Source organism: Zingiber officinale, chromosome 9B (genome assembly GCF_018446385.1).
Source record: "Zingiber officinale cultivar Zhangliang chromosome 9B, Zo_v1.1, whole genome shotgun sequence".
NCBI lineage: Eukaryota > Viridiplantae > Streptophyta > Magnoliopsida > Zingiberales > Zingiberaceae > Zingiber > Zingiber officinale.
Window position 1 is genome coordinate 57,577,134 of NC_056003.1, and position 22,492 is coordinate 57,599,625.

Sequence of the window (22,492 nt, forward strand, 5' to 3'; positions counted from 1 at the left end):
ATCAAGGAAACCCAAATCAATCATAATTCCTACACTCAAGGGAATCTTCGGAAGTATTCAACACCTACGCTAGCTGAAGCACCTTACCATTCGAGTTGCCAAAGAGTCCACTAAAACTACATAGTAGTAGATTAATGCCTAATTACTTATATTCTTTTGATAGGTCATTGATCCAATCATTAAGAGCATCTTTTGTTGTTTCTTCTCTAGCAATATTTTTCCAATCATGACAACCAAGCATTGAGAGATACTACTCATGTCGATCAATTTCAAACTTTTGCAACTAATTTCAAAGACATTTTCTAACGAATCATATAGGATAAGATATTGAGAGGCATTTTCATTTGACCCCGCTCAGAAAACATTATGACACCGAGATTCTAATATAGCCTTATCATCCTCTGATCTTATGACAAGCCACTCTTCTTTGTTAGTTTGGTTATCAATAAAGGATTGCATTAGGGTAGAAGCGGCAATGAGTGAGGTTATGACACATGTGTTGGTCAACAAACAAGCCCTAGTGTTCTCACTTTAGGAAACTTGGACAAGTTAGGGATGTCTTTTATTCTCTCCATGTCAATTAAACTTCATCTAGTCAAATGCTACTTCCTAGGAGGATCATTTAGTTCACACTCACCCTTCATCTAGTCAAATGCTACTTCTTAGGAGGGTCATCACACTCACCCTGCATCTGCTTCCACTATTATAGATCCTACTAATAAGTACTCACACTTCCTCCAATTTCAAGCAGTAGATAGTGTTGAAGTTTAAGTTAGTAACCCTTTCCACCCAATCATAAGTGTCACCCTAAAGATAGCTCAACTAGGGATGGAATCCTAGATAGAGGGGAGCTTTGAGTTTCTAAATGTCTTGTCTATTATTGGTTTTATTCTCTCACTTAAACGGATTGTCAAACATCAAAAAAAAATGTTAGGGAATGATGCTATTCAGTGGTTGGATTTGACCAGATTATTTTGACATGCTTGGTGGAGGATTTAATTAGATTTTACTTTTGTGTTTTTGATGTGTGCATCAAATGTGCAAGGGAATAGTAGTCATGAAAGGACATAGTGCTCATGAAACTTGTGGAGCCGGTTGATAAAGTTGGTTTGTGCTAATGGCTCTAAAGTCTAAAATGATTGTAGAAGCTTTGGAAGAGCTTTGAGAATACTCAAAGCCAAGGAGCATTGAGTGATTGCAAACATAGTGGTGGAGATCATGTGCCCAATGACTCAGATGCCTAGTACAAGGTGGACTTATAGGCGAGGAGGATCATATGGCATGGAGCAAGCTCGAGGAGCTTGGTGCATGAGATGGTCTAGAGGACTAACATAAGGTGGATGCTAGGGCGGCCCAAAATGAGGCAAGTCACAAGCATGGATGATTAGACGACATCGCTCGAGCTCGAGGAGCTTGTTGCATCCAATAGATGAAAGGCCTGAACAAGGTACACTTTAGAGAATATGGCATTGAGTGATCGAACACCTAGGTGCATGAGAGTATGAGAGATCACATGACTAAAATATAATCTTTAGGCTTTTGTCTTTAGGTAGTATTATCATTGATAATATGTATATTTAGGTAGAGATAGACTATAAAGTGGCCTAATTTGAAGCCTTCAACAAGGGATATCATGTCATGGTTTACTGATTTAACCTGGTCCCAAAACTTGTCTTATGCTTATGGAGAGGTAAGCCAAGTAAAGGAGGAACCACTAACTAGATCTAGATAATTGAATGTGAATTAGTTGCAAGAAAATGTTAGTTGAACAAGGAATCTACTGAATGAGAGAGTTAGGTGAATAACAATTGACTATATATGACTATCAGTCAATTGGTGGCTTGAGCAATGAACTAAAGGTAAATTAAATCGGCTAGTGATATAGTCGTAGGCTTCCAAAGGTAACATGGCCTGATTAGTCTATTAGAAGATGTTTCTAGTTAGTTATAGATGAACAACAAAATGGGAGAGATTTGATCCTGTAAGGTTGCACGAAAACATTCTTATCCTCCTCAGATCATGTGCTTATATTGCTTAATGCTTATAAGGGCTTGAATCATGGTTGAAGGCTTCAATTCAACCTCTTGTTATTCTCTCTTAAGTCATTCTCTCTTGTTATATGAAAACATTCTAAGGTATGATTATATAAGGTTTGCCTTAAGAATAGTTCATAATAGAACATTTGAGGATGAAACACTGGATGTACTATAGGTCCTGGATTAGGATTCAGCTTTTCAAACCTCATTATTTCTATGTTAGCTTGTTGTGTTTCATATTTCTTATTCCCATTTTGTACTCCTATTCTTGACACCAACAAATAAAATATGCACAAGCATGTTTGAACAACTAATGGTTGAATTGTTTTTGTCTTGCACGAGATTGTAGTTAAGGGACGTTGTCTATTCATCCCCAGCTGACCATTTCTATTTGTAATTTGACAGAAAAAAAATACTACGTCTTTTTGATAGAATTTCCTTCATATGTACAAAGATAAATTCCTTAAAATTAGAGATGTAATAAGTATGAGCTAATTACAATCTATCTAGGAAATAGATAGCAAAAAAAATCCCTACAAAATAGGGATAAAATAGCAAGTTGTTAGTTTAAATTTCAACTCTCCCTCAAGCTAAGCGATAAATGCTTTCCAAATCTAGAATCAAGCTTAGTTTGGTGATGTTGGGTATGAATAGTGCCTTTGTCAAAATGTCAGCTGCCTGGTGTTTTGAAGGCACATGAAGGAGCATGTCTTTATTTTTAATCTTCTCGCTAATGAAATGTCTATTAATTTTCAAATGTTTAGTATGGTCATGCTGAACTAGATTATTAGCAATGGCAATGGTTGACTAATTGTTGCACATAATTTGAATTGGATCTCTTGTTGTTAGCATGGGTTCCATTAAAATCCCTTGAAACCAGACTCCCTCACAAATGCACAATGTTAGAGCTCAAAATTCTGCCTAAGCGCTACTTCGAGCAACAACTGTTTGCTTTTTACTATGCCAAGTGACCAAATTTTCCCAAACGAGCGTACAATATCCCGAAGTAAACCTTCAGTCAATAGGTAAACCTGCAAGGTTCGTTTGTCAATCTTTCTAAACATGAGTCATTTTCCTAGGTCCCTTTTAGATATCTCAATATTTGAATTACAACATCCATGTGATCAACTGAAGGATTTCCTAAAAATTGACTAATGTAGCTCCCAGCAAAACTTATATCTGGATGATTGTGAGTGTTAGGTAGATAAGTTTGCCTACCAATTGTTGATATCGTCCTTTATCAGCTTCCTTCTCATCCGTTTGAGATCTTAACTTGGTATAAGGATCTATAGGTATATCAACTGGCTTACATCCACTCAACCCAGTTTTTTATAGTAGGTCAAGAACATACTTGCTTTGAGACACAAAGATCTTTTTGTGACTTCTAGCAACCTCCATTCTCAAGAAGTATTTGAGTTGTCTCATATCCTTGATTTCAATCTCCTTAGATAGGAGTGATTTGTGCCTTTGGATTGATGGTTCATAGTCTCATGTGAGGATCATATCATCAACATATATAGTTAGTACTAGATTTTCGCCCATGGAAAATATTTCACAAATAGCATGTGATTAGCTTGAGACAGAGAGTAGCCATCTCTTTTAAGGACTTTAGGAAATCTATCAAACCAAGCTCTAGTGATTGTTTGAGCTCATACAAAGCACTCCTTAGTTTGCAGACTTTTCCTTTTGTACTATCTGTCTCAAATCATGTAGGGACATCCATGTAAAATTCTTCCACAAGATCTCCGTTTAAAAAGGGGTTCTTCAGATCTAGCTGAATCAAGGGTCAATCCAAGTTAGTAGCAATAGACAATAATACCTAGATGGTATTGAGTTTTGCAACCAGTGCAAAGGTATCCTAATAGTCAATCCATAAGACTAGGTGTAACTTTTTGCCACCAGTCAAGCCTTATATCTATTTATGCTTCCATGTGAGTTCTACTTGACTGAAAAAATCCACTTACACCCTACAGTTCTTTTTCCTTGAAGTAGCCTAGATAGTGTCTAAGCCCCATTCTTTTCCAGGGCTATGTATTCTTCTAGGATTGTCTTGCGTCATTCAAGAACTTTTAGAGCTTCATACACAGAACTAGGAATACTGATTTTGTCAAGTGATGTCACAAATGCTTGGTAGAGATAAACGTGAATAGCAGACATAGTTGTGCATCGAATGAAGAGTACAAGATCTAGTACCTTTTATGTATGCAATAGGCTGGTCCAATGTGGGATTTATCCGTGGAAGTGGTTCTATAGATCACCGCTACTTTTCAGGTTCAACTTGGCCTCGAGTTGACTCATGAAACGACTTAGTTTCGTGTAAAGACACAAGATGTTTTCTCCTTACATAGACTCTCACTATGTCATGGGAAGGTGGCGTGTTTTTTTTTGTGGATTTGAGATAGGTGGCACATGTGATTGTGATGATGATGGAGAGAAAGGAGTTGATGGAGGGTTGAGTAATGATGATGGTAAGATTGGGAAGAACTTAATTACGGGACTCCCAATCCCAATATTGTAATCAATTTTGTTCCTCCCAATATGTTGGGTGACAGGAGAGAAGCAATCATAACTCTTTTTGTTCGTTGAATATCCCAAGAAAATGCACTTAAGTATGCGTGTATCAAACTTTCTCCGATATTGAGAGTGGATGTGAACAAATGTAATATATCCAAAGAGTTTGAGAGGGATGTTGGAGACAAGTCTGAGTGCAAGATACAAGTTTTGTAGAACCTAAAATGGAGTGTTGAACTTAAGAACCTCCCCCCCGGAGCAGGCTACCTTAAGTATATGACGATTTTTTTTTTCAACTACAACATTTTGTTGGGGTGTATCAACATATGAACTTTGTTGGACTATGCCATTGGATTGGAGATAAGGGCTAAGGCTAGAATTAAAGAAGTCTTTGCCATTATATGTTTTGAGAATCTCTATGTCAGCTTAGAACTCGATCTTGATCATGACATGAAAATTCTGAAAGATTTGTGTGTTCTCAGAATTTTCTTTCATAAGAAAAGTCCAACACAACCTTGTGTGATCATCAACGAAAAGTAAGAACCATCTAGAGCCAATAAGACTTGGATTTTTGAATGGTCCCTAAATGCCCCCATGAATTAGAGAAAAAGGTCGTATTGGTTGATATTGAAGGGGTGAGTTTTATTTTTAACATACTGAAGAAAAAATCTATTCAAAGAAATAAAATTTGGATAACTAATGAAGGGAAAAGATGTTTGTACATGAAATTTAGATGTCCTAAAACTATGGATTGACTGACAGTTGAACTCAACAGACTACTAGATGTAGAAGAGGTTTCAAAAAGGTAAAGTCATGCACGAGTTTAGCACTATCAATCATCTTTCCAGTGCTCAAGTCTTGAAAAACACAACAATCACAAAAGAACTTAGTTTCACCGTTAAGGTCTCAGTTGAGCCTACCAACTGACACAAGATTACAAGCAAGTCCAAGCACATAAAGCACAGAATTGAGATTGACATTGTTAGAAATTTTAACTGTTCCCATTCCGACCAGTTTAATACAGGTATCATTTGCTATGCGCACCATTAGATGTCTGTAACATAATGTAAATGTTGAGAATAAAATGATCCAAGGGGAGGACTTGCTTGTGTGCATTGTCATAGGATTGCTCGTTGACGAGTTGAAATTTGAACTCTTAAACAAATTGCGAAATAACTTTTGGAGCATATCCAACTTCTCTTTGGAGAAAGGAGAACTCACATATTTTGAATTTTCAACAGATGCATAATGAGCCTCTCGACTAGGAGGCTTCCAATCGAATGGCTTTCCATGGAGTTGTAAGCATTGTTCTTTGAGATGGTCTGGCTTTCGGCAGTGATCTCACCAAGGAATGTTCTTCCATGGTCGACTATCACATGCATATCGAGGCTCACTAGCGTTGCTGTTTGTAGACTAACTTCAAGCTACTAATGCATTGGAACTAGTAGAGGAGTCCTTGCCTAAATTTGGGACCTCTGAGATGTAGGATTGCCCCATCATTATTTGCTTGAGACTCTCCTTTCGGTGCACTTCTACAAATGCTTCCCTAAGGCTAGGTAGCGGCTTGGTGCTGAGAATTCTACCCCGCACTTCGTCAAGCGACTTATCGAGCCCACTTAAGAACTTCAAGACACGCTTTCTCTCCACAATCTTCCATAGCAATTTCTGTCCTCTGTGCACTTCCATTAGGGAGTTTCAAACATGTCTAGTTGTTGCCAATACCAATTAAGTGAGTTGTAGTAAGCTGTCATTATGGACTTCCCTTGTTGGAGACTTTGCATAGTGCTTTCCACATGAAATAACTCTATAGTGTTGTCATGGCTTGAGTAGGTTTTTGGGACAGCCTCCCAAATATCACTGGCAAAGGAACATAGCAAAAAATTTCCGCTAATCTCCTCCATCGAGTTGATCAGCCATGACATCACTAAGTTATTCTCAGCCCTCCAAATGCGGTACTCTAGAATTTTAGAATTTGATTCTAGAATAAAGTAGTTAGATAGTCATCTTTGCCCATTCCACTCACGAACATCATCATAGATTCGGACAATTGAAGATAATTGTGGCCATTAAATTTGTGTGTGGTGATGGGAAGGAGACGGCCTTCTAGAGAAGGCATGACACAGGAGAGGAAATTCTTGTCATGTCTTGCACTGAAAAATCAGAGTCGGTCATGATCCTATCACATCTGGAAGTCGATTGCTCTATTTGTTGTCAATGGCGTCGGAATGGAGGTCGACATTGTTGCTAAGAACCAGCAATCGTGCGACTTCGTCTTGCAGTCGAAAGAAGAACCAACCGCTAGGGTTTTTACGGCTAGGGTTTTTTCGACTAGGGTTTCTTCTCTAATACCATGTAGTTTGACAAAAAAAAAATACTATGTCTCATAGGATATCCTGCTTATATACAAAGATAAATAACTTAAAATTAGGGATGTGATAAGTATGAGCTAATTATAATCCATGTAGGAAATAAATTACAAAATAAATTCCTTCAAAATAGGGATAAAATAACAAGTTGCCTAGTTTGAATTTCAACATTTTTAATCTTTACAAATGGTACAAGAGTTGACTCTATTTTAAAGGATTAACTAGCTGTGAGTGATGGTCGGCATCTAGCACTCACCTTTGGAATATAGTAAATTTTAACATTTGGAAGATAAAATTGGATTACTTTTTAAACACTAATTTTGAGGTGTGAATGGTGATGGTTGAAAACTTTAAAGCTCCAAAAGATAAGAAAGGAAAATCCTAAAGAAATAAAAGTGGACAAGTGAATAGATTGAAAGGTTGGAAGTCAATGAGAGGGCTAAAGATACTATAAATGGTGAATTTCCCAATAAAGTTTTGAATAAGATTAGAGAGTGCTTGAATGAAAAGGATGTCTAGAACAAGCTAGCCGACCTTCACGAAAAACAATTGCAAACACAAGAAGCTCAAAATGTTGAATTGATTGAAGACAAGAAATAGAAAGAATTACAAGTTAAAGAGGTCCAAGTTTATGAATCCAAGGAGCCACTAGTCGAGGGAGAAGATAGTGAGAATCATGACTTAATTGTGGATAACATGAAAAATAGTGAAGAGAGACCGTCTTCATTTTTAAATCCTTGGATCATGAGCCTTGAACAACTTCAAGCGATGAATTCACACTAAGATCAAATGAGGAAAAATCAAGCCTTACAACCTCAAATGACGAAGATGATCATAAAGAAAAATGCTCATGATTAACATCTTTTAATCTTACAATCTAAAGGCTTGGTTTGAAAATTTAGCTGAACAATTATTCGGTTTAGAAGACAAGGCACATAGAAAATCATTGAGAATTCTTCACCTCATCTTATTTACAATTAGAGTGGTTACATAGTTTCTCAAGGTTCTATGTTACCATCATTTGGACAGCCTACCTTTAAAATGCTATAACAAAGACTTTTATTTTAGTATCAAGGTCATTTGTCGTTAATCTAATGTTCCATGAGAGTGCAAAGTACCTAGTGATTGACTATCACTTGTGCAAATGAAATTGCTACCTTGTCGACTGACCAAATTTGTAAGGACTCCAACAATCCAATATCTGTAACAACTCAAATCTGTAATATTCTTGAACTAGCTTAATAAGGATTGTTAGGGGCCTAATTGTAAATAATTCATATTATAGGATGTAAATTGTGAAGTTAAAATAGTAGATAATAAGTATAGGTAAAGTGGACTACCAAATTAACAAGAACCCTAATTTTCCCAATAATAATCCCCAATGGTCCTTGAACCAAAATCATTGAACACACCAATGTGAGAATCAATACTAACAATGTTTATCCAAGTAGCAAAATCCTAATACAACAACCAAATCTTATCCCACTAGATAGGGTTGGCTATATGAATCCTTCTACATCATTAAGTTCTATCCCTTACTGTATCATCATCTATATTTAAATAAATTTTATCTTGTTTTATTATTGCTAACCAAGTTTTTTTTTCTTCCTCATTTGATGTGTATATTTGTCATAATTTCACATCGCGAGTATTTATTAATCGTATAAGTACATATACATACTATCTTAAATGTATTTCTCGAAGTTTCCCTCAATAGATGTAACCTGACTTTCTAAGGTTGAGGTTGCATCTATTGAGGGAAACTCTGAGAGAGTAAAATGAACCTCACTTTCTCTCAAATACTCTCATCTCTGTAATTCTCATATTATGGTCATGTGCTCGAGTCATAGCCCAACATTCAACTCCATATAATATAGCAGATCTAACCGTCGTTTTGTACTTTATAATCACATAGAACACCCAATGCTCTCAATTCTTCCATCCTTTTATAAAAATGAACCTAAATACTTATAACTCTCAGTTTGAGATAACTCGTCATCTCTAATCTTAACAATTATCTTATTACGTCTAATATTGCTAAACTAAAATTCCAGATAACCTGTCTTTATTCTACTAAGCCTAAAACCTTTTGCTTTTTCCCACCAAGATTCAAGTTTAACATTTACTTCTTCACATGTATCATCTAACAAAACAATATCATTTGCAAACAATATGCACCACGATACTGTATCTTGGATGTCTCCAATGAGTTTGTCCATGATTAGTGTAAAACAGTATTTTAAACCACGTAGCGTTGGTTCATAGCGTTTTTGTCTTGTCATCGTGTAGCGTAAATAGCGAAGCGTATAACGCAAACTTTTTGTGCACATCAATTTTTAAATTTTAAAAAATAAAACATATTTATATAAGTAAAATAAAAATAACATAACCTAAAATTAATCATAATAATTCATTACATGTCAAAATATCCAAGAACAACAATTTTAAAAGTCTTATAATTAACACAACATAACTTGAAAATAATCAGTATTATCCAACTCTATATCACTATCATCATCAATAGTATCTATGGTTGGAAAATTTCCACTATCAAAAGTTGTTAGAATTACTCCATCATAATTTTCAACATCAAGATAATTATCTTCCACATCAACAGGACTCAACCTTGCTTGTTTGTCTTTGCTTCCAACTATTATATAAGAGTTACGACATTTAAGAATCATTTATAGGTGAAGTAGATATAAGTAAATAATTTGGATATGCTTACTTGAATTTTCAACAACTTTTTTTTTTGAATTCGTAGGAGGAACTTTAACTATATCCTCAACATCTTCGACTCGCTTATCTAAGTCGAAAAGACTTTCAAAGATAGCCGACGGCACACTCACAATAGGATCACTTTCAAATAATTTATCATCTTCAAGCCATTTAGTAGTTACGGGGAGAACAGGACCTTCTTTCTCAATTATCCATTTATCATCCGAATCAATTTCATCAACTACAATGGAATTAATCTTGTCTCTCCTCCTAATGCTTCTCTCCCTAAGCTTGAAGTTATATTTCACAAACATCAACGCATTCAACCTCGCATGTTCAAGGCTATTTCTCTTTTTGTATAAATCTAATATTATAAAGAAGAAAACATATAAAAAAGAATTAAACAATGATATGAAAATTATAAAACAATTAAAATTCAAGCAGAGTTAGAAACTTAGAATATTTACCAATTCAAAAGTACTCCAATTTCTTTCACATTCCGAAGAACTACAAGTGATACCAAGCACTCGAATTGCAAACGTAGTAAGCTCCGGTGTCTTACTTCCAAAACGTTCCCACCACGAGGCTAATAACATAAAAAAAATTATAAGAATGTATATCTAATTTTAAAATACGAATGCTAGTATAATTTTATTACAAGAACAGTTACAAGAAGTAAATTTTACCCGGAGTCCACAACATTTTGTTTGTTTTGCTATTGGAGTTCCAAATTCTCCTTCAGCTTTGTTATACAAGTCCAATTGGATGTTCTCTTTAAGACGATCAGAAGACAACATCTTAACCATGCAAGCATATAATCCATCTCTAACTTCATCACAATCAGAAAACCTATCTTCATAATGCAATTACGAGTTCAAATAGCACCCGGCTGCATGTAGAGGATGATGAAGTTGTGGAGTCCATCATGAATTAATTTTTTTCCAAATGCGCTTCTATTTTCTATCAACTCCTCTACAATTAAATTTTATTGTCTCTTTTGCCTTATCTATAAGTTCATAAATATATCTCATGGTCGATCTCTCCTCCGAATCAACTTCCCTTAACACACTTACAAGAGGAACAACACTCTTAACACACAATGCAAATGTGGCCAAGAGTTGGGATCATTAACAACAATTCTCTTCGCAACCTTCCCCTAAGTTGTTTGAGATAGTGGTGAACTAACCCAATCTTCGGAAGCAAACATTGAATAAGTGGTCTTTTAACCTTATACATACTCTGAAGAGTCAAAAATGAAGTAGCAAAGTGAGTAACAGCAAGACGAAGAATTTTTTTACCGTTTGTATACTTTCTCATCAAAGAAAGTATAGTCTCATAGCCATAAAGGAACTTCAAAACCATCTTAGCATGCTCAATTGTATCAGAAAAAATCTTCAACTTTGCAATATCTTGCAATATTAGATCAATGCAATGCGCTGCACAATGTGTCCACCAAATTCCGTGTCTAGTCTTTATAACTTTTTTCCCCGTCTTAATGCAATTCGAAGCATTATCCGTGACAATTTGAATCACATTTTCCTCTCCCACCTCATCAACAACATCATCAAGATATTTAAAGATCAATATCCCATTTTTAATAGAAGCTGATGCATTAATAGATTTCAAAAAGAAAAGAGCCGGCGAGACTAGTCACCAAAAAATTGATCAAACTTCTATTCTTCCCATCCGTCCAACCATTGGACATAATAGTGCATCCATATTTTTTCCATGCCTTTTTATGCTCCTCATATATTAAGTTGATGTCATCAACCTCAGTCTTAAGTATCCAAGTTCTTAACTCTTCCATTGAAGGAGACTTGAACCCTCTTCCATATTCCGCAATACCCTCAACCATAGACAACCAATAAGGATCATTCACAACATTAAATTGAAGTGCGGCAGAATAAATAAAACGACCAACTCTACGCTTCACATCAATAAGCAAATCTTTTTTGTATGCCGAATTTAGGGTTGTTTGTCTAGGTTCCAAACTAATAAACCCATGAAGAGTACCTTTACCTTTTGATTCACCACTACCGAAACATCCAATTGAATTTTTCCCTACACTTCCAACTTTTGATGATTGTGTACTCATACTCTGGGACCCTCACCAATCTCTCATAATAATTCAATTTGTTTGCTTTTAGATGCTCTAATTTTGTCAAGTGATTCTCTAATTTCTTGCTTAATATCATCCGGAACACTAACATCCGAAACACTAACACAAGGTGCAACCCCTTTATGAGTTTGGGTTAAATATTCCTTTAAGTGAGTAATCCCTCCATTCGATATACGATGGCAAAATTTGCACCGAACAGATTTTTCCCCCTTTGTTTGATAACAATACTTCCAACTAATATCTTTTTTATCTTTTTCTAGCAAATTCGTAGACATTGCAAATTCTAAATATACAATCAAAATCCTAAAAAAAATAAAAATAAATAAATCAAAGCAAATAATTAATTAATTAGAAAAAAATCAGAAAAAAAAATAAGAATCATTCCAAGGCATCTAGGTTGATTCTGGATCGATCCAGTGATCGATCCATGGCAAGGAAATCACGATTGCTTTTTCTCCTTCGGGAAATGGAAAACGAAAAGGAAAAAACAAACGAAGAAAACCGAAAAGGAAGGAGAAAACCTATCCTCCAGTCGCCATCCCTCATTACCGCTCGTCGGTCGCCGGTCGCTAATCGCCTCTGCCCTACCTTCTCGAAGGTCATGATTCTGCTCATCTCTGCCTCTACCCTAACTATTTTGTAATCAACTATAGCGCCCGCTATGGGCCGCTAGGCCACGATAGTGCACGCTATGTGCACTATCGATTCTATTGTCCCAAATAGCATGGGTTATTCGGGACAATCGCTAATCAGCGAACACTCTGCAGCGTTCGTTGATCGTAGCGCGCAATAGCACACTATTCACCTCTATTGAAAACACTAGTATAAAAATATACGGACTTAAAGTTGATCCTTGATGTAACTTTATTTTTATGGGGAATGTTTTAATTAATCCACCTGACATCTTCACTCTTATCGTTATATCCTCATACATATCTTTAACTACGCTAACACCTTTTTTTTTTAATTCTCCGAACTCTATCATAAGCTTTTTCTAGTTTACCATGTGTAGATCGTATTTTGTTCCCCATATTCTTCAATTAGTTGCCTGAAAAGATATATAGCTTCCATTATCGACCTTTTAAATATGAATCCAAATTAATTTTCGGTCACTGTGGTCACCTTCCTTAATCTTTTTTCTATTATTCTTTCCTAATGTTTTATAGTTTGACTCATTAATTTAATACTCTTATAGTTTGCACAATTTTGTACATCTCTTTTGTTATTATATAAGAGAACTAGAGTACTTATTCTCCATTAATCAAATATTTTTTTATTTTTAATATCAAGTTAAATAACTTTGTAAGTCATTTGATACCTTGTTTTTAAAATCCTAATAGTGTACCAAAATCACATCAATGCTTAGTTAATGCATTTGGTTTGTGTTAAAACATACAAGGTTAACAACAAATCTACACCAAGATCTCATAATATTTTACCTCAAAAGGAGAAACCCTCCCAACTTCCTACGAGGATGATCCCAGTTTTTCAGGTCCTTGGATTAGTGTGTATCTATAGCTAGCATGTTAAGAAATGAACCATTGGGCTCTAACATTCTCTCTATCCAAACAACATACAACCTCACCCAAAAAAATGAGTGAATCCTACAACATCAAACTCATTGTGTACCAATAACCATTCAACTAGCCCTAATATTATCACAAGGCATATTTCCAAGACCCAAAAGGAAGCCAAGACGTAAGACATATCAGAGTAAAGGAATTATGTGTGTTGGGTTGCAATGGTTATAAACAAAATCTTACATTGAAAACACATAGAAAGGATCCTAGACTTAAAAGAAAAAGATATTTCATTGGTATGAGGTCTTTTGGGTATGCCCAAAAATAAAACCATAAGGGCTTAGGCCCAAAGTGGACAATATCATACTATTGTGAAGATATCTTAATTCTTTTGGTCCTAACAATTGGTATCAGAGCCCGGACTGCCAGAAGGACTAACCGTCGACTGTGCACAAGAGTTATGATCCAATCCAGCCATATGGGCGGAATATTGACATCTAATAAAGGAAGTGGGGGCTCCTATGTCTAGATCAAGATAACCAAAACACCAGGCAAAGAAGTCCTAGTAGGTAAGGAAATCCTAGTAGGTCGATTGGACCGAGGGGCAGGAAAGTCCTGGTGGGTCAAGGATCAAATGACATCAAGCGGATAGGCTTGAGGGGACGGTCTTTCGTTTGAGGGGGGATTGTTGGGTTGCAAATAAAGTCCCACATTGAAAACACATGGAAAGGATCATAGACTTAGGGAAAGATATCTCCATTGGTATGAGACCTTTTAGGTAGAGCCCAAAAATAAAACTATGAGGGCTTATGTCCAAAGTGGACAATATCATATCATTGTGGAGATATCTTAATTCTTTTGATCCTAACAATGTGTGTTTACTCAACAAGTATTATCAAACAAAATGTAAGAACACCATAATGTTGATCATAAAGTTTACATTCACATATTACTAAAGGATCTTGTATCAAGCAAAGTTCCATAATCAAACATTTAAAATGTCACGAATTTTTTAGTAGGCACAAGCGAAACCTACCCACCAAACATTTAAAATCTCATGATTTTTTGGTCACCAACAATGATGTGTAGCAGTCTCCCCCCATGTCGACCAAAACCTATTTGTACTAATTAGGGATGACAATGAATCGGATTTGGATCAGATTCCATATCTTCCATCCCCATCCTCATCTCCATCTTTATCGAGTATTTAACTTTTATCCTCATCCCCATACACATCGAAGATCGGATATTCATCCTCATACTCATACCCATATCCATCAAAGAATCAGATATCCTCTATTAAGGGTGAGAACAAAAGTTCGGTTAAACTGAATTAACCAATCGAACCTACCAAATTTAAAAATTCGATTAAGTTATTTCGAGTCATTCGGTTCGATTTCGATTTTAAAATTCTAAATTTGATTAAACTGAATAAATAAAAATTTAACACCACCAGAATAGTGTTGATTTTCAAATATCATAACCAGAATTGTGCCTTATATATATTATTTAAGCATGTACTTAGACGACCAACAAATACTCTAGTTAAGCGATGTGAAACTATGACAAACACGCATATCAAATGGAGAAGATCAAAAAAGACTTGGTTAACAACAATAAAATAAGATAAAATTAATTTAATTATAGATGATGATATAGTAGGAGATAGAGTCCAATGGCGTAAAAAGATCCATATAGCCGACCCCACCTAGTAGGATAAGACTTGGTTGTTGTCGTAGTATTCGGATCGAGTGTGGATAGGATTCTACTAGACCCACTTCTATACCCGAATAGCCATACCAATTTATATGATTATTTAATCGGGTTCAAAAAATCCCTTCATACCCTCCTCCATTGGGGTCGGATATCGGATCCTCCATCAGGTTTAGAGAAAATTGTCATCCCTAATACTGATGTTATCTCATTTGATATCAGAATCGAGAAGACCAAGGTTGATCGGCAAAAAACATATATGCAATAATTATCCTAGAGAGCATATGTCAAATCAGTAGGCCGTGAACTAGAAGACGTACAGAGTTGGCACCCTAGGTGTGGCCTTCCTTCTTCACAGCACGTGAGCACGCGAGTTGGGAATATTGGCAAAAGGAGAAGGGGTTGAAGTGGGCTTCATCTTATAGATTTTTTTTTTAAGGTAAATACTAATTACCTTAAAAAATAAATAATTATGGTTTAAGTTTATTTAAATTATGTAATAATTAACTTACAAGTCATAACCATATATCCATAAGTTAAAAATAGTCATTATATTATAATATTAATTGTAATTTCTAAATTTATATTTATTATGCAAATTATCAGTAAAATATTAATTGTTAATATATTTTCATCTTAATTCTTTAAGATTAACTTCAGTTTAATGTCAATATCAATTTTTAAATTAAAAAGCTACAATTAATTAGGGTTTATGTTCATGTTATAATTATCATCAATAATACTAAGTTAAAATGTTAATTATGTGTTATAAGTCACAATTTATATTACTTAGGCTAAACAAAGTCATAAGTAAATCTAAAATGACAATTAAATTATGTGTTTTTTTAGGCTATACAAAGTCAGCATTGTTTGTATTTAATTAAGTGAAAATAAAATTATAAATAAGATTTTATATCTATATGAATTGTGGTAAATCTTAAATTTAAGTTAACAAGTATTAAATACTTTACAGTTAAATGTAGTAAATCAATAAACAAGTATAATTACATTTAAGTAAATATATAATAAATACAACAACAACCAAACTTTATCTCACATAGTGGAATTGGCTAAAATAACTATATAACAAATAGTTAGATATTCTTTTCATTATTTTAGATGTTGATTACACGGTTTCAAATCTCATACCGTACTAGACGAACAGTCGAAATCTATCGTTTTAATAAATAACCAAAACTCATACTACTCAATACCAAGAGAATGTCTCTTGTATTATTATATCAATCATATTGACGAGTATCATTTCATATTAATATTCAACACCCTTTCATATGTTAAAATTTAAATAATGTTATTTCCTTTTTATAGTTTATCTTCATACAAGATAATGTCAAAATCATAGCATTATAAATGGAAATAAATCATTGAATTTAATTTTTTTCATTCTTTTCTTCATTTATTTCCTCCTTCCACCTCCAATTTACCACTGCATTATACATCAGAATGTCAGCATGATACCGAAACAATATCGTTCCAGTTAAACACAGACACGACTCAAGTTTTCAAACCTTAGTGTATAATATATTTAACTCTATTCATCAAAATTTAAGCCTGTCTATCGACTTTATTAGAATTTTTGAAATAAATAAAGTCTAGGAAAAGAGGATTAAATGTGTGCCACTAGATTAAATTCATGGCATGCTTGGAAGCATGCCAAGCAAACTCAATCGCACAAAACTTTGCCCATAGCATTCATCTTCAAAATGGGGCTGCCCTACCTTCTTTTTCTAAGGATGATCCCACCTCATCGACCCTTGTTCACGGATGCACTTGGTGTTGATTTCACTTCAAGGAGATGCCATACCATAGTAAGTCCAATCTTGACAAGTACCATACACAAAATTCACATCAAATTTAATTTCTTCTATGAAGAAGACTACTTATGAATTATGATGCAGAAAATTGTTATCATATTAATAGGGTTCTTCCTAATAAGGTATTAGTATATAAACTCCTAACAGAAAAGTTACTCTACCATGTCAATGTGATTCTCACATAATTTTTGCCTAATTATATGTACAGAAGGAATGAGGTTTGGTGAATAAATATTTAAAAGTTACACTAGTTATTGATAAAAGTTAATGGAGCAAGAAAACAACATTTGCATTCTCTTATCTCATTCATATTTTATCCATTTTAGACTTTTGAACTCAATAATTATTGTTAACAATGGTATTTTTGGATGGTAAGGGTGAAAAACACATAACAACAAATTGATGGGTCCAACCACCAGTAAACCAAGAACAATTTTCCTGAGAACAAATTAGACTTTAATTAAAAGAACATCGAATATACAGTAGATATAATCTAATGGTTTAAAAATTCTTTGATGCAGACCATGTTAATAAAAATAGAAGTACAGAGATGGACAAAAAATTGTTGTATCTTTACTGGTATATGTTGTCTAATGTTGCTAAGCCTCTTGAAATCAATAAACATTTTCTATTTTCTCAAAGAAAAAATTGACTCTCTAAAGTTTGGTATTATGCTAAACCTATTGAAATCAACAAACATTTTATATTTTCTCAAAACAGTTGACTCTGTAAATTTTAGTATTGTACCTCACCAAGTGTAACAGGCTTTCCAGGAGTGGATGGATAGAAAGTAAGTGCAACAATGCGTGTTAGAAAGTCTAATTCTCCTTCCGATTCTTCAAAATCAAACAAAAAAGGAAGATAGGAACCTTCTTGGGAAGGTGAGTTCTTTCCAGTGACTGATAAATCCTCCGAATTAACTTTTCCAATTAATGGTATCAACAAGTTAGTTGCAACTGCACATTGGGGGATGCATGCACCCTGCAGAATATAACCAAAAGTAAACAGCTCTGAAAGTAAACCAAACTATTTAACTTTCCCAAGAGAATAAAAAGGCATGAAATGAATTAGCAAAGAAAAAAAATCTGGAAAGAAACAAGCAATATCCTAAAGAAAAGTGTAATCATGTCAATTATCTACATAATTCACAAATGTCAAGTAATAGTATACGTCTGGAATATGGAGTCATATTTCAGAAGTTGAAAAAACCATGGAAAAAGATGAAAAATGAATCCAAAAATAAAACACAATAAAAGATAGAAAAATGAAAACAATTTATGCTCAATTCCTTATGTGAGCATCAAACCAGAGCTATCTATGATCTTACGAAATGAGAAAACTAAATAATATAAACCAAAACGCAAGTCAAATTCAGATTCAATGTGACATTGTGATGATTTTTAGAGGTTAATTTGGGTATCGAGTTATATAAGGGTAAATCATAGTCATTTTGGGTAACCGAACCAGAGAGTGTAGATATTGCTTTAGGAGTTTCTAGGTTCAATTGTATGCTAATTTGAAGCGCGATAGGCTACTTCATGGTAACACAATGGGAGAACAATCGACGCCTCAATAGAGAGAGAACCAAATTTTATTAACACTGAAGATCAATTAAAACAAAGATTAGGCCTTATAATGAGGCACAAGTCCCTGTTTTGAATCTCAAGTTGTCTCAATTGACATGAGCAAAATTTTACATCCCACCCACCAACCGGCAAGCGAGAAACTCCCAAGACCTCTATACTCTAGCAAATGAGTTCTTTGAGGCCTCCCCTTTGTCATGATCTTTCCACCTTCATCCCAAACTCAATTCAAGCCTTCCACCTTTGTCGCAAGCTCAGCTCAAGCTTTTGCCTTCGACAAGAGCTACAATTACTAAAATGATACTCTGGTTACTCTTCATTTGATACATATCTTTAAAATGATATGTGGGGATTAATTGGGGATAAAAATGATAGTTTGGTTAGTCTTCATTGGATACATATCTTTAAATTTTTTACCTTCCAAATTACATGTTTAGTTGTATCTTTTAGTATATGGTTAAACTAGCACAATATCTATTAAAAAATGGCTTGTGTTAATCCCTCAACCGAACTAGTAGTTGAGAATGGTAGAGTTAAAAGTAAAATGTGAACCCACAGTGAAATAATTGTTGTGTAAAGACTTAAAATAATGACTATTATAATATTACAAATAAATACTAAAAAGTGAAAAGTATTGTTGAATGCTTCCAAAGATTCCCTTAATTGTAGGGATCATTGATTTAGATTAGCTTAATTATAGGAATTAAGATTGATTGTAATTAATGATTGATAGGTATACCATAATTACATGATTCTTTTTCCTTTCTTATGTATATAAATACATACATGTAAGCAGATTATTTTATGTGAAATGGATTATCTCTTTCTCTTTATATTGTATCAGAGCAGGTTCTCTTTCTCTGACTTAATTTTTTTTTCTGCTGCCACTACTATTTGCCTCTTGCTACTGCCACCGCCTACTGCCACCACCGTCTATTGTTGCTGCCGCTGCCTTCTGCTGCTGCCACCGGATCAACGCTGCTACCTCCGGTTGCTACTGCCTTATTGTTGCTGCCTCATGTTGCTACAACGAGGATCTCACGTACTGCTGGATCGCTGAAGGAGAGGATCAACCAGAGTTGTCCTAATATGCTACTACTCAGGTTCTGCCTCTGATTTCCTCTTACGATGAAGTCTTCATATTCTAAACTTAATTTGACTATCACTATTAAATTGAATGGAACCAACTATCTCTAGTGTGAACTATTAATGGGATCTTACAAGATGAAGGAACATATTTTGTCCAGCCCTCCTAACCCTAAAGATCCGAAATATTCAGATTGGGTTTCAAACGTCTGTTTTGTTATGGCTTGCCTTCTCAGTAACATGGAGTCCGTGAGCACAAATGTTATATTCGTGAAAACTACCAAGGAGATGTGGGATGCCTCACGGGGCATGTATTCGAATGACAAGAACGTTTCTCGTGTTTTCGAATTATATGAAAAACTCTTCCCGGATGGTCAATTTGTTAGTAATTATTTTCTACTTTTAAGGGAGTTGCCGATGAAATTCTGTTATACCATCCTCTCTTGTGACACAAATTAAAAAGAATCAGTGGGAGGAATTCTTGGTTGCGAAGTTCCTATCCGGTTTGGATTCTACTCTACTACTAATTCAAGATAGTCTGTTAGCAAGTGATGGCATTCCCACGTTATCAAATGCTCTATCTCGGGTTCTTCATGTGACCACGGGTCGTCGCGACATCAATTTTTCACATCTTCCGACACTTTGGCTATGGCTGCTCGTGGTCGTAGGCAAGGTTTAAAATTTCGACCCGTGCCGAGGTTTCGGTTTCAGACCGGAACGATACAGTTTCGGTATCGTATCGTGTCATGCCGATATAGTTTCGGTATTTTTTTTATTTATATATAATAATTATAAGATAAATATAATTATGGTCTATATATAAAAATAAATTGTATATTGATTTTGTATAAATTTTCAATTATTGAACAATTTAACAATGTTAGAAAAAATAATTAAAAATAATTTTATTTAAATAAAATTGATAGATCAATAATTCGAATTAAATGGATCTATCTATAGTAATAAGTATAAAAATTAATATAAGATATTACTTTATATATAATAATAATTAAATAAATTAACTATTTATTTATTTATTTATTTATTAAATAATATATATTTTAAATAGTAAAAAATATCAAGTAAAAAAAAATATAAAATAAAAAATATATATAAAATAAAACAAAATATAAAATTAAAAAAAAATATCAGAATATAAATATTATTTATTAGATTTTTAAAAAAAATTTAGAATTTTAAAGAATTTTTAAAAAATTTTAAATGAAATTTAAAATAATACAAAATATTAAAAAAATATAGTAGAAATTTTTAAATGAAATTTAAAACATTAAAAAATCAGAATATTAATTAATAAAATTTATTGAATTTATTTTAATTTTAAATATATTTTTTATATATTTTATTAGGATATTTTCATTAGGATTTATAAAAGTCTGTTCGAAATATCACCAGTACTTAGGAATTGTTTAAATTAATTAAATAAAATAATTATTTATCAGAAAAGAAAAAAAAAGAAAAAAAAGGGCGATAGCGAACCCACGATCGCTCACCACGATCGCTGCGGGGGGCGTCCGGCAGCGCCGGAAGCGTCGCCGGAAGGGTTGCCGGACGCGTCCGGCGGCGCCGGAAGGGTCGTCCGGCGACGCCGGAAGGGTTGCCGGACGCGTCCGGCGGCGCCGGAAGGGTCGTCCGGCGACGCGTTCGGCGCCGCAGAAGACTTCGCTCGACACCTGCCTTCGATGCCGAAGGCTTCGCGAGACTGCCGGAGGCGTCTCGCGACTTCTCCAGCGCCGCCGGAGACATCCCGCGTCTCCTCCTTCGCCGCCGGAGACATCCCGCGTCTCCTCCTGCGCCGCCGGAGGCGTCCGCGACTCCTCAAGACGTCCTCGTCTCCTGCGTCGGTTTCGGCCGCCCGGCGGAATGGTAAAAACCGTTCGTGTCGGGCGGCACGGAACGACATTTGATTCCTTGGTCGTAGGTTCTTTCAGGGTCGTCATAGTAGTCGTGATCATGATCATGGAAGTAGTCATTCATGTGTTCATGGTCGTTTCAACCATACCTCTGAGAAGTGTTGGACGAAGTTTAGTAAACCTGATTGGGCTAGTAATACATCTACCGAACTATCAACTCCATCACCAGACACGGGTGGTCATGATGATATGATCTCTATTCCTTGTACTAATTATGAGAAATTGTTTCACTCTTCTGCTAGCATTCCCTTTGCCACTGCTGCCTCATCCTCTCCAAGTGTATTTGTTGTGTCTTGTGATAAGTCTTGGATGTTGGATTCTGATGTGTCTGCTCATATTACTGGAAACAAGTTTATTTTCTCTTCCTCTTTTATTTTCTCATCTTTATTTCCTGTCCCTTAATGACACCTATTCTCTGATTACGGGAAGAGGTATTGTCAGGCCCACTATAAATATCGCTCTTGATAATATTCTCTTTGTACCTAAATTTCTTGTTAATTTACTATCCATAAGCCAGCTAATAAAAGCTCACAATTGTGATGTATCTTTTTATTCATCCTATTGTATTTTTTTGGACCTGCACACAAAGAGGATGATTGGTGGAGGACATGAGAGTGATGGTCCATACTATCTGAATTCGGTTACAGGACCAGGCACTCACAACAACTGTCTTCTTATTAGTGGCATTGTCGTCTAGGTCACCTATCTTCTTCTGCTCTCAAAAGTTTAGTTCCCGTTCCATCTACTGATTTACAATTGAGTTCGACAAACAACATCGTACTTCTTTTCCTTCTAAAGTTGATAAACGTAATTCTTTTGCATTTGAACTTGTTCATTGTGATGTTTAGGGACCTAGTAGAGTTGAGTCTTGAGTAGGTTTTTAGCATTTTTATACTTTGTTGATTATTATTCTCGCATAACATGGTTATATTTACTCAAAAATAGGAGGCAGGTTCCTGAGATGTTAACATCATTTTATAATGAAATCAAAACTCAATATACGGTTGCCTTGCACATTCTTCGTACTAATAATGGACTTGAGTTCAACAGTGTCTACATTTTGTGATTCTCATG

General features: G+C 34.9%; 1 protein-coding gene across 2 annotated transcripts in view; it reads right to left on the reverse strand.

Annotated features, from left to right (window-relative positions):
- The window catches only part of LOC122022697 (probable phosphoinositide phosphatase SAC9), a 106,752-nt gene that overhangs the window by 49,749 nt on the left and 34,511 nt on the right, over positions 1 to 22,492 (reverse strand). For both annotated transcript variants that reach the window (XM_042580765.1, XM_042580766.1), the window contains exon 7: positions 17,566 to 17,799. In XM_042580765.1, the coding sequence (XP_042436699.1) occupies positions 17,566 to 17,799 (234 nt within the window). The remainder of the gene's footprint in view (positions 1 to 17,565; positions 17,800 to 22,492) is intronic.